This window comes from Pyxicephalus adspersus, chromosome 6 (genome assembly GCF_032062135.1).
Source record: "Pyxicephalus adspersus chromosome 6, UCB_Pads_2.0, whole genome shotgun sequence".
Classification (NCBI taxonomy): Eukaryota; Metazoa; Chordata; class Amphibia; order Anura; family Pyxicephalidae; genus Pyxicephalus; species Pyxicephalus adspersus.
The window spans coordinates 22,468,558-22,482,390 of record NC_092863.1 but is presented as its reverse complement, the minus strand read 5'-3'; the positions used below and the strand labels follow the sequence as shown (position 1 = coordinate 22,482,390).

The following is a 13,833-nucleotide window of genomic DNA, read 5'->3' as shown; positions in this document are numbered from 1 at the left end:
CAGGGTTTTTTCTTGTTTTTCTCTGGAGCTACTATGACTTATAGGGTTTTATGGAACACACACTCTCTCTCTCTCTTTCTCTCTCTCTCTCTCCGACTTTGCCTAGAGTGCCAGGACCACAACCAAGGAGCTGGTGTTCCTGATGGACTTGGACACCTAAGAGCTTATCAGCACTGTTGTGAATGGCTACAAAAATCATACTTAAAGGGTACGCTGGTAAATACTGCTGGGTTCTTAGACTCTGCATTCAAATGATCTTGGAAGGATTTTACATCAGATAGTTCACAGATAGTTTCAACAAACTAAAACTTTAACTGTGTATTTATATGTTGGTACAAGGTTGTTAAACCTTGGTCTACAATACTAGTACAAGTTCAATTAGCCAAAATTACAGCACCCCTCTCTCAGTGGCTTAGGTTGCAGGTCCTGCTGGTTTTGTTCTCCCATTCTGCTAAAGTACTCAAGGCAGCAGCAGCTTCTTCTATTTACTCCTATGAATGACCTAGCTCTTATAAGTTTTGCGCTCTAAGTTTTAATCAATGGTTATTGGTAACAGGTCCTATAGGACATGATTACAAGCGTACACAGCCAAAAACGTGACCATGCAGCTGGGGGAGGACGTTTTTGATGCGGAAGGCGCGCTCCTATGAGCACCGCCCCCTCAACCTCTCGACGCCAACCAAAAGATGGCGTCCATAATCGGATGGCGGATGCTGACTGAGTTTGCCTCGGAAGTGTTTATTCTCAGCATGAAATGAGAAGCTGTATGGGCTGCATCGGCAAGTAACTCCATATTTCACTATGGCAGTACTCGTCAGATTAGGAGTAAGTAAAGTTCCTAGATTCCCTCGCGGGTAGTTGCAAGTGGTACGGTCTGCAGTGTCTATCTTGGGGTGGGGGGCCGCTGCAGGAAGTAAATCAATGTGTAATGGGGAGTTTGTGATTTATAAGTACATGACACAAGGTGACCTCCGGTTTCCTTACACTCCTGTACATGTAACATTCTGACGTTCAGGATATTTCAGAGCATTCTTAGCACAATAATATATGATTGTCATACATATTAATAAGATATGCTGATTGGTCTAGTCCAGGGTTGCCCACACTTTTTTGGCTTGCAAGCTACCGAGTTCAAAACGATTTACCAACAATAAAAAGTTGGACTTATAAACTCCTGTGCGCGGTAGAGTATATTTTGAATGGCAAGGCTCCGTGGTCTACTCGTGCTGTCCTTGTGATCTACCAGTAGGTCGCGATCCACCTGTTAGGCACCCTTGTTCTAGTCTCATAAAGCTTCACTCCAGTCATTTTATTTTTTAATTGTTCAGGTTCCTAATTTTGTCTGCGACCCAACTGGTAAGAATTTTATTCCCTTCTCCCTGTAACACACAGAGGCCTGGTTCACATCATGGCCACTACATGGACAGTTTACAAGTGCTTGTATACGTGGGAAAGTGCCTCACTCAAATCAATGAAAGCGTTTAACCATGTTTTTGGCATCTTCCAGTGTTAACCGTTTTTTAAATGTTGCAGGCAACGTTATAGATAACGCTCATAAACGTGCCTCAAAAAAAAACGTCCTGGTGTATATTAGCACGTTGGAAATGCATGGGAAATTCAAACATGGGCTTTTAAAGCCTCAGGGTAAATGCTGGGGAAAAAGTCAGTTTAGACCAGGGGTCAGCAACCTTTACTATCAAAAGAGCCATTTTGCCTCCTCTTCCACTAAAAATATAGTCTGGAGCCGCAAAACATAACACAGCTTATAAACTTTAAAAGTTTTTTATTCTATTTTTAATTTTACCTGTTACAACAACAGAATACAACAACTAGAAGTGCAGTGTGCATGTGTAGGCCTACTTTAAAACAAATTAAACACTGAACTATGCAGGACTTTTTAAAGTCCTTCCCGTATTTGTGTAAAATTAAATTAAAACGTAGCCCACTTTAATATAAAACAACATAGTTGCAGCTTAGCAGTTTTAAAAAAGTAAACACAATATTAGGTACGTTTTTTGACAAGTCCATTTCCGTATGCTCTCATCCTCTTCCGGTTTCTTTCTCAGCCAGCAATCAACCGAAGCACCTGAACATACAATAAAAAACTACATGAGCTCCGGGTCTGAAATAAATGTTTTTTTTTTAATGAAAAATATTACCCTATTAAATGCTATTGTTCTCACCTGTTTAACCTCCCTAGCGGTTCATTTCTTTCTGGATTTATATGTCAAAAAGCGGTACATTTTTTTCATGAAAATTTTTTTTCATTGGCCTGTAACCATAACTCACCAGAATATGTCCAAACAAGAATCTGAGTAAAATAGTTTGAAACACAAAATCATGTCATATAATAATAATTAAATTTAATAATAAACTTTAAATAAAAAACACAAAAATCTGAGGTTTTTATGATTTTTTTCATAAACTTATAAACAACTAATAAACATCCCGGGTGTGATATATATTTTGAAAAAAGGGACAGCAAAGAGTCCAACATCACAATCCGGGCAGTAGAACCAGGTTTCCTTTCTTATTTTTCTCCCGGTGTCATCACGCTTAGCGCAACACACCACACACATCCTCGTTGGCGCTTCTTTTCTTGGGCTTGGTGGTATGTGGTTCATAAAGTGGCGACCAGTCAGGCGTTCTGGGTTCAGCGTGGTAGCACGGCGTCCAACTTTCCATTTCCGCTCCTTGATATTTTAGACATATGGCCTCACAAATTTGCCAGATAAAATCACGGTGAAGTACAGGCCTGTCATTCTTTGGTTTGAAAAGAATGAAAGCATTCCAAAGACATTGTTCCACCAGATGCCTAAACATTTTTTTATAATATTTTTTCTGTTTTCTAACAGCAGGATAAAAAGTCATCGCCTGGTCAGCTCTATCAACACCCCTCATGGTACTGTTGTAGTCCAGAACAACCTGTGGTTTCAAAATGTCTTTCCCTCCTCTTGTTCTAGCCATAGCAGTGGCGGCGTTGTGTACAGTGCTCAAAAGGCACACATCTTTTTTGTCATGCCATCGCAGGGCCATCGTTTTTCCTGTTTGCCAGGCAACTATTTCTCCAGTTTTCAGCTTTTGTTTGCTAAACATGGGTGGCATTTCTCGACGATTAGCTTTAACAGTGCCATAGGCATCAGTTTTATGCTTGATCAGGAACTCAAATAATTCTGGGGCTAAATTTTGTGCCTCTCCCAGTGTAAATGATGATGTTCCATGTGTACCCTGTTGCTGATTCACACACCATGAAGGACTTGACTCCAAATATTGCCCTCTTAGATGCAATATATTGGATCCAGCTGAGCCTCCCCTTGTAGGCTCGTCTATGCTTACTTCTCTTTGGGGGACATAGCTGTCTCTGAAGTTCTCCAACAATATCTGATAAAACTCCCAGATTTTTTTCAGCTTGGAGGCAGAATGTGTGGTCTCATCAAATGTTTCATTATTTGAAAAATGTAGAAACTTTATTATTAGGCAAAAACGGTACTTGGACTTGACTGTTCCAAAAAAAGGGGTAGCGATCAGCCTATTAGTGGACCAATACCACTTCTGCAGGGGCTTCCCCACCCCTCCCTGCAGAATAATTAGGCCCAGAAACAGCCATATGTCCTTTTCAGTGACAGGTTCCCATTTTCTGGTCCTGGAAAACCTGCTGGATGTGGCAGCTAACTGTTGCTCGGCGTACCTGTTGGTTTCCTCAACAATTTTTTGTATGGCTTTGTCATTCAGAAATAGCTCCAAGTACGCCAGGGGGTTGTGTTCCACATCTACTTTCAGACCAGGCTTCCTAGTGAATGGGAATCTTGGGGGCACTGGCTGAGGCTGACTGATATCAATAGAGCACCAGATGCGGATGTTACTAACCTCAGTGTCCGAATCGCTGTCACTTTTTGTGTCCAATGACAGGTTTCCAGGGTAATCGCTGTCAGTTGACTCTACTTGCAATTGCAAGTCGCTCTCGCTGTCTGCGAGAGTTGTTCATATGCAGCTTGACTTGAGAGATGCCTTTTGGATGCCATGGCGGAGGTCAGGGCTGGCGCAGGCAAAAATGTCAGAATCCAGGCAGAGGTCAGGGCAGGCGGCAGGCAGAGAAGTGGTCAAACTATCAGGCAAAGGTCCGTAATCAAATGTGGCAGGTAGGCAGTGCACTGTAACAGTGTATCTCTCACTCCAACAGTCAGAAAGATATTGGCTACTTTCTATTGGATTTAATACAGTTATTTGTATTGAATCCAAAACAAAAAATTTGAATTTCCCGCTGGCCACGCCCACCAGCAACACCCGCACGGACGTCACCAGGAACTCCTCCAGATACTCATCAGTACAGAGATGCTGTTGCAGGGGGAAGACAGGAAGAGAGGAGCCTGCAGGAAGATGCGATCGCTGAAGCAGAACGGAGGAGGACGCCGGTGGATAAGGAAAGACTTTACTTATCATTATTAACGCTGCTTTACCTACCCCAAGTGTGACTTGGGGTTACCACTTTTAGCAAGTTTTTTTTTTACCGCTAGGGAGGTTTATGTGACTTCAATGCTGATCTTCCCTATGTCGGGGCTGTAAGATGTGACTTTGATCTTCACACAGGACTGTAGACTCTCATTTGTGAGGCGGGAGCGATATTTGGACTTTGTGAAGTTCACTCCGGGGATAAGGTAAGAGGGACCCTCAAAAGTACCCTGAGTGTGACTCGGGATTACCGCTTTTTGCAATTTTTTCCACCCCGAGTCACACTCGGGAATACCGCTAGGGGGGTTAAGTATGTTGAGCCAAAGATGGACAAGACTCCAAATGCATACTTATTGTTCTTATACGTGTCAGGAACGGCACTCCATGGTTCAAAAACAAGTTTGTTGGGTTTGGGGAGCTTTTCAATATCATTACATTTGTGCTCTTTAGCGAGAGTGGCCTTCTGAGGGGCGACTTCTTTGAGATCTGCTGTCAGGCTTTTGAACTTGGACACCCATAAGTCTTTAACTGCTATGTTGGCCAGTTCAATTTGAAGATCGGGCTGACTTATCCCTGTGAATGCAGATATGTTCAGGAGGGATAGGTCGATGTCCAGCGGTGTGACGGAAGGACAGAATGTTTTTTTTTTTTTTTCCTTTCTGAACTCGCTGAATCTTTCTCCAAATGCAGCTTGCATTGCCATATATGTGGGGTGTAATTAATAACAATTTATGTAATTTTTCCCTTCTTTGAACTCTCTGTGAGTGAGAGCATACCTCTCTGTGCATCTCTGGCAAACACTGTCATCTTGCGCTCATTCGCCAGAACATCCTCCAGCAGCTACAGGGCCGTGCTTCCCTTTCTCTGGGTTTTTTTATTCATTGTGTTTAGATGACTTGCCATTCGGGGGGGAATGTTTAAGCACACAATACTTCTTGGTGCAAGATGCAATGAAACGTCATCAACTCTCGATCCAGCGACTTTTGAAGTAAATTCACAAAGCCCTTCTGTGCTCCTCTCATACTGGGTGCACTATCAGTAGACACTGACACCAGGTGAGTAGTGTTTATTCCTTTGGCTTTTAGACAACTCAAAACAGCCCCACGAATGTCCTGTCCCCGCGCTTGGCCCTTTAGTGGTATGAGTTCAATAAGTTCTTCTTGCAGCCCATCAGAGTTCACATATCTGCATAACAGTGCTGCCGGCTCAAAATCCTTTACATCACTTGACTCATCACAGCCAATTGAATATGCTTGAGCTGAATTGATGTCATCATTTTGCTTACTGGTGATGTTTGTTGCCATTTTAATGGTCCTGTCCTTGACAGTCTTTGCAGAGAGAGGCATTTTTTAGTTTTCTGAATAATTGTTTATTGAATATTTGTTTTTGAATTCAGAGAATAGATGCTCTGATGTTTTTATGAACAATTCTTTCACGTATTCTCCGTCTGTGAACGGCTTCCCCCTAAATACGATCTCATGAGCTATCACAAAGCTAGCATCTGTAGTTGAGTTTTTTTTACCTAGTGACTATTCCCTCTGTGACAAGAGTTTCTAAACCCTGTTATGCTATTTACCCATAACAAAGGTTTTAGATGCACTTAGATTTTAAGTGTCTGTTCATAAATGTTTTTGCACAAGGTGCAAAACCTTGCCTTTCACCCAATACCTTTCACCCAAGGTATTGTAGCACAGTGGCAAAGGAGTCACCTGCATTACTGGGCTAAGTATGAGATGGATTTCGAGTATGAGACGGTTTCTCAGGTATTACTACTTATTATGATTTGTTTGCAGCTAACCTCCCTGTTTTCCTGCTGGTTGCTTAAAACGTCAGTTTTAGGGCTAGTTTAAGTGGGAATCCACACGAATAGGGTTCGGTTGTTTCCCAATTCCAGGTCCTACGGTTTCCCGAGGCCCACAGGCATATTTATCACACCGGATGCTAAGCAACAGTGTTAGTGTGAGCCAGACTCTCAGTTTTTGCCTGTAACAGGTTGTAGCTGCTTGGCCTGAGAATGGAGAAGCTTGTTTTCAAGCCAACCAGAGCAACCTATTTAAGCTAGCCAGGAAGCTGTATATTTTGCCAAATGTCTTCTGCTTTTCTGATACCACCCCAACAAGGAAAGACTGTTGGTTTGTGAGGAGTTTCCTAACTGACAGCCTTCCATTTGATGCTAATCCCTCACATTTAGTAGAGGATGCTGGCATTGATTCTGCTACCCCTTGCTTTGCATTGCAAGGTGTGATATCAGCACAACAACAGTCTTCTAGCCTAAACAAGTTGCTTTGTCTGGCTTTAAATGTGGTCTCACATATCATCCATCTACTACATTGTCCAGTAACACAAGGGAGTTCTTTTTCACTGTTTTCCAATGTACACATGTTTTTAAATGTTTTCAATTGGAAAATGTGTCATGTAGCAGACAGAAACGCATGATGCCAAAATTCTGGGGGTATTTGGCATCATGAACCTCAATATTCCTGGAAAAGGGTTTAAAGGGCCTTGGTTAGGCTATTGGCAATTGTATTTCTACAGATTTTACAGCCCTTTATTTTGCCCGGAGTGTTCAGGAGGGAAAGAGTGGGCCAGGAACTTCATTCCTTTTCCAGGCCAGAGACTTAGAATGGCTTCCCAGCACCTGGTCTTTGAATAAAGCAGGTGCCTTTTGAGTCAGGGGCAGTTGCAGCCTGAGGCCAGGTGTGGCTCAGGCAGGGTGGCTGTGTAAAATCTGTATGCTGGGACAAGGTCTTCCACAGTTTTGGTCTTGTAGACCAGCTCTATGTCAGAGAACCAGGAGCCTACTTGTTATGTTTTTTGAATGTCATGCTGTAATGACATGGATCCTCTGCTAGGGAAAATCCTGTATTTTTGAAGTCTTTTGCAAATAAATTTAGGCAAAGCACCCTGATATTGAATTTCAAGTCTAGACCGCTCAGCAGTGAGTACATTTTGAAGCTAATCTCCCACAGTCAATCCTGTGAAAGTGTATTAAAACATCCTATTTCAAGGTGAAATGTACTCGGACATGTTATATTTATGTTGATGATATTTTTGCAGTGTTCTCCCCAGAATTTTTTTTACGGCCGGGTCAGGGGAAACTTTAGCCGGGTGGTAAAGAAGTGGGCTGGGGTAGACACGGCAAATTTGGAGCTCCTAGTTATTTATGCCATAGGTATCCATTAACCCGTGTTAGTGTTCTACCTGCCCCCTATACTTTGCTCCAACTTTCCAATGCCTTGCTTGTTGGAATGTACAATTTTTCAATTTTTTTGTATTATGCCCTAACAGTCCAGTGCTGTGTACTTTTAATCCAACTCCTTAGAGTTCCATGTTTTAATAGTGTAATCCCTTGTAGTAGTTTAATATTGTGATCAACGTGGTTTAACAAATTAAGCTTAGTTCACATTAGCAGTAAAAAAAATGCCCCTCCTGAGTGACTACTTTTTGGCAACTGCTGGGCACCTGGGATTGGTAACAGGCTTTTCAGGCCTAGCAATTTTTCAAGCAGCAGTGGTTCCTGGCGAGAGGAAAGTGAGGGGTAAACGTGGCAAATGCAACTTTACTGCCAATGTGAATTCAGCCTACCTTCAGATGTCACCTCTTAGCACTATACCTAGGTAACACAAAGCGAATCATGCATGTGATCGCAGATGGGGGCAGGACAGCCAGTGCCCTCCTCTCATCAAAAACAAAAACTGCCTGTGAAATGTATCCACCCGCAGTGTGATAGCTGTGTGTGTAAAGTCCACTTGTCATGTTCTGCAGCCTAACAACTCATTGTGTTCAATCCTTTAGATTCCTTTGGAAATGTTGATGCTGATTGTAATTACCTAAAATTTTTTTAGAGTACACAGGGGACTCTCATAGCTACTAATAACCAACATTTCTTTTTTTGAATTCAAGAATTTCAAAATATGGGGATCAAGAATTTAAAAACTTGAGAGATTTGGGTTGCTGTTGTAGAGGAAAGTGCACCTAGGAGCCCAAAATTGAAAATGCAAATTAAGGACCCCCGGGGCCACTTACATAGCAAGAAGCATTGGGGTGGGCCCCCCTAAATATTTTACCTGCCTTTCACCAAACTATAATTGTAATACTATGCTGCCCTTTCTGCTTCTGTTCTTTGAACCCCAATTTATCTGAAATAGGGAGGTGCAGGAAACTGAAAATGTAGGTGCAAGTGGGAAACAGATGTATAAACTCCTAAAATTTAATTAGCATGGCATCATTAGAACATAAAAAGCTCTGCCCATCAAACTGTCTGCTTTCCTACCTTGAACCCTAAATTCTCTAGAACAGAGAGGTGCAGATAAACAGAATCATAAGTGCAAGTGGGGGACACTTGTGGCTAACACCCCTCAAACTTTCATCCCCATGGCATCATTACATAAACTCTGGCCATCAAAACAGGCTGCCCTGTTACCCATGACTTACCCTACCAGTTCGTTTTGATGGGCAGAGTTTTTTTATGTTCTAATGATGGCATTGTGATAAAACTTTCGGGGGTGTTATCTACAGATGTTTCCCACACATTTTCAGTTTCCTACACCTCCCCATTCCAGAGAAATTGGTGTCCAAGTGTTAAGTGGGCAGTAATGTGTAACAGGGCAGTGCGTTTGCCATAGTAATGAAATTTTAGTCTGGGGGGGTTATCGAAAAGTGTCCACCCCCGCACCTACATTTTCGGCTTTGTACACTCCACCGTTCTAGGGAAATTGGAGTTCAAAGAAGAGAAGCTATGCTTGCTATGTAAGTGGCCCCGGGGTCCCCAATTTGCATTTTTAATTTAGGAGTCCAAGGCGCACTTGCTTTTAATACTGCAGCCCCAATGTTGGATTTTCACATGATTTTTTAATTCTGATCCCCATATCATGAAATTTGTAAAAGCTGGGGTGCTAAAATTGTGAATGGTGGTAACTATAATTTTTCCCTGTGCACCTGAAAATTTCAAAATATGATGACATGCAGTTTAGGGGAAATGAAGGTTTATACACGTAGGGCTGAGGAATATGACGTGCAGCATTTACACACTTACACACACACACACACACACACACACTGCTTTGATGACGTCATTACACACGCCCGCTGGGCAGAGACATTGTTTACACGATGTGGGGTTTTTTTTTTCAAAAGACTCGGCACAGCTATGAGAGGTGGAGGGACAGCCTGTGTCCTGATCTCTTCATAGCTGTGCTGTGCTCTTCTCATTCCGCCCGGCTCTAATTGGCAATCAGCTCTTATCAGCGGAGAACGGTGCGAGCAGAGCAGCCTCTCCGATGTCCGTTCAGAGCTGCTGAAAATGTGCCGGGCGGAAAAATCCCAGCAGGTGGGCTGCCCGCCCCCCAAAAACGGGCTGGGGAGAACTATGTTTTTGTCCTTGTCAGACAATAAAACCTCTTTACTTGCTTAATCATTTCACCCTCAAATTCTTTTCTAATACTATCATTGTTCATGTGCATATGTAACTATTTCAATATTTTTAGAGCTTCCTCTCTGTGCCTTTGTGTCCAGGCTTGTTGGTGTTTATTTTCAGGTAGTTAATCCATGCCATCCATTGCTGTTGATTTCACTGCAAACCTATTCAATTACCGGTAGCTCCATTGAGCACTTGCATACTCAAAATATGTGGTTGACTAGATGATCAGCAGTGTCCATGCCTGAAATCTCATTGCTCATTCTTCACTGGCCATGTTGGGTTGGAATAGCTTACACAATCGCATAAGGGTATTTGTTTTTAGATTTTATCGCAATAATATATACTTGGATATAATGTGTTGTTTGTTTTGGTCTAATTCTGCATTTCTAAAATTATGCCAGTTAAGTTTTGAGTTAAAAAATGAATTGCATATTCCTTACCAGCAGCTATTCTTTTCTGTGACTATATTACTTTTTATTCTTGTACCCATGTAAAACTTATCTACGTTATTCACTCTCTTCCTGAGAAATAGACTGCAAAAACCATGACTACAACAAAAAACTGTAACAACCATAATTCATTACCTTTTAACCTAAAGAATAGGGATCCACCTTTACCTGTCCTACATGCTCTACAAAAACAGTACGTGTACCCTGGGTACTCTGCCATCAAGCTTTGGCACCAGGGTTTGAAAGATGCAACCTAATTTTTTTCCAGACATTTTTCAAGATCTTTGAGGATATGACTGTAAATCTTGTTTTACAGTAAGTACAAAAATCTGATTCATTTAGTTTGAATGAATAGTTTAGCAATAAAATAATAGATATGTTAAGTCTTCACAAAAAAATAATTTTATATAATTTTATTAGAATGTTTAACATAAAAACCATGAAAAGACTAAAATATGACAAGCTTACATATACTGAAACATCCAAACTGGGGAAAAAACAACAATGTGACGTTAGAATATAAAGATAAAAGAACAACCAATAACAAAATCCAAAACCAACAGATATTAAAAGAAAATATGCAGATATGTGTGTTCTATTGGGTGTAAAGTGCCAATCCTATCTAAATATGTTTTATGAAGCATCCAGCTTGGCCCTAGGTGACGACATTCCACTGTAAGTTATAACCCTCTAATATCCTGGACATGACATTATCTTGTATCCATGGTTGCCAAAATTTAAGTTTTTCAATGCTGAAGTATTAGCATCCTCTAATACTTGATGCATGTAAAATGCATGTATTGTGTATTTCTTGTGCTTACATTATGTTATGTTGATTAGGTCCCCTACTTGTTCCCTACTAAGATATCTAGACATGTTCCTTTGGAAACCATGGAATTTTAGGTTTGAACAGAATGTCTTCTCTGAGGTATCTAAGGTATCCTAATTCATTCTGTAGTAAATTGCTATAACATGGTCTTAACATTCAGAAGTTTCATGGGATCAAGATTTGATTTTTTTTTTCTTGATTCGTGCAATTTATGTGTATATAGTGACCAAATAATATAGGCTTTTCTTTGATTTTTTGACAAAGTGAACAACCTAATGTCTTTGGTTTTTCAGGCTCCAAGGATACGAATAGGTTCCCAAATTGGTGTTTGCAATGCAGTTTATCCTGGTACAGAGCAGAGTTTGTGGCACAGGATGTGTGATGCCAAACATCAGGTAAGAATAATAGTGAATTTTGCAATGTGAACAACAGAAAATGATGCAAATTTTTTCTCTAGCCTAAATTTAGCGTAATAATAGTTTTTGTCCTTTTGTTTACAAGAAGTTAGAAGAATGCTTTCCAAATTGACTTTCAGCCAAGTCTTCCTATTATTTTCCTCTATTTTTTTTTTTATTCCAGACAAGTTTAAAATGTCTATAAATATTAATCTTGCTGTCGTTTGATAATGGTCACAAGAACAAATTTAGAGTGAATCTCACCAGGAAAAGGGTACCAGTCATAAACGGCAATAAAAAAGCATTATCTGTTGACATTGTACAGTCTGATGTATTTATCTGAGACACACAGGATTTTGATGGTCCTACAACAGTCAGGTATTTTGTTTTATTACTTATGTTTTAGTTACTCATCAGCGGGTAGGACAACATATCTACTGGAGCTTTGTTATTTTAGCCAGCTACAAACTAGCTACTGTTAAGTAGTACTGAGTGAATTTGGTGGCTATCCCTGCTGACATTACCTTCAAACAGGTATAGAACTGTCCAACTCATTCTATTTTCCTGAATGGTTTCTAAATCCCTTAATTACCTAAATATGCAGATCATGTCTTCTGATTTTCAAATTTACTTGTTATTTTCAGTTCAGTATTATTTTTAATATTCAGTAGCAGTAGCTTACCCTGTATTTTTCTCACTACATGTTTCCTTTAAATAAATATATCACTGTAAGCTACTCCATACCCAATTTGACCTTGTCAAAGTATGATTTTGGTACAATTAAATGTTAGATTCCAAGTATGAATTACAAACCATCATAGCACAGAAACTTGGGAAGTCATTTTCAGTAGCATGAAATCAAAGCATATCTAAATACATGAACACAAAATGTAGGCATTTTTTCTTTTTTACAAAGATCAGCGGTGCACTCACATGAGTCTCCGTCATGTGTCTAGCAGTTTTGGTTGAAATGTCTCTATGCATTTCCTAGTGATGGTGGAACATACATACATACATACATACATACATACATACATACAGTTAGGTCCATAAATATTTGGAAAGAGACAACAGCTTTTTAATTTGTCCAATTACTTTTGTGTTAAAAGTGATTGTGTTAAAAAAAAGGTCTAAGTTCCTTACATTTTTATGCAATCTTTTGCTCTTCTCTTCTGTTCAACCCACTGAATAAAAGCTGAAAGTCTGCAGTTCAAGTGCATCTGAGCTGTTTTATTCAAAATTAATTGTGGTAATGTACAGAACCAAAATTAGAAAAAAGTTGTCTCTGTCCAAATATTTATGGATCTAATTGTGCCCGAGTCGCACTTGGGGTAGCAGAAAATGGCCACTTACCTGCACCCCGCGATCCAGCGGTGCCACGATCTATTGCTGACCGGCTTCTCCGTCATCTCTTCTGGGTGATGCGGATAGCGTCGGTACGTTTGGACGCCGGGCAGGAAATATAATCTGTAATCTGCAATGTAATCTGCTTCTAAATGCTTTTTACAGTGAAATACAGCACATAATAAATAAAAAATGTACAAGTACTCTAGTAATGTATAGATCATCATTGCCCAGTGCTCTGATTTACATTTTGCCCACTATTAGCCATGACCTTGATCTGACCTTTGTTGAACTTTTGGTGGCTTATTTCATCACATCCTGAATGTATCATTTGATCACTTTGTCTTTGACCTTGAACGTTCCTGACTGCTTACTGGAGACTTGACCACATGGCATCCAAAAGGCAATCTCGCTGGTGCAAACGCTGTTTTTGAAGAACTTGAAAGCAGCTATAGCGAATTGGAGTTACTTTTGGTATCAAGCGATGTTGAATCAGCAGGAAATTTGTCATCCGACAGCAATAGTGAATTGAATTGGGTGAGGAATTTGAACCTGATGTCAGTACTGTGAGCACTTGGTGCCCTATTGACCTTGATGCGGACCAGACACCTCCCCCAAGATTTCCATTTACCAGCACACTAGGGATGAAAATTGAGGCTGAATGCGATGACCCCCTGGCATACCTGAAGTTGTTTTTGACCTATGAAGTCACCGAAAAAACTGTGCGGACACAAACAGGTAAGCTGCTCAGTGTTTGTTAACATATTACTTGCAACCTTCACCACACTATAAAAAAACATATTCTAGAAAAAACTTTTTTTTTTTTTCTTTTGTGCAAATGGCTATGCTGCTCTGTGTTTGCTAACATATTACTTGCAACCATCACCACACTATAAAAGAACATATTCTCAAAGACCTTTTTTATTTTGTATTATTCAGGTATGCTGC

General features: G+C 40.5%; 1 protein-coding gene across 1 annotated transcript in view; it reads left to right on the top strand.

Annotated features, from left to right (window-relative positions):
* Positions 1–669: 669 nt before the first annotated feature.
* UQCC1 (ubiquinol-cytochrome c reductase complex assembly factor 1) overlaps positions 670–13,833 on the top strand; it is a 124,069-nt gene continuing 110,905 nt past the window's right edge. The window contains exons 1-2 of the mRNA XM_072413700.1: positions 670–825; positions 11,440–11,541. Of these exons, the coding sequence (XP_072269801.1) occupies positions 802–825; positions 11,440–11,541 (126 nt within the window). The 5' untranslated portion in view covers positions 670–801. The remainder of the gene's footprint in view (positions 826–11,439; positions 11,542–13,833) is intronic.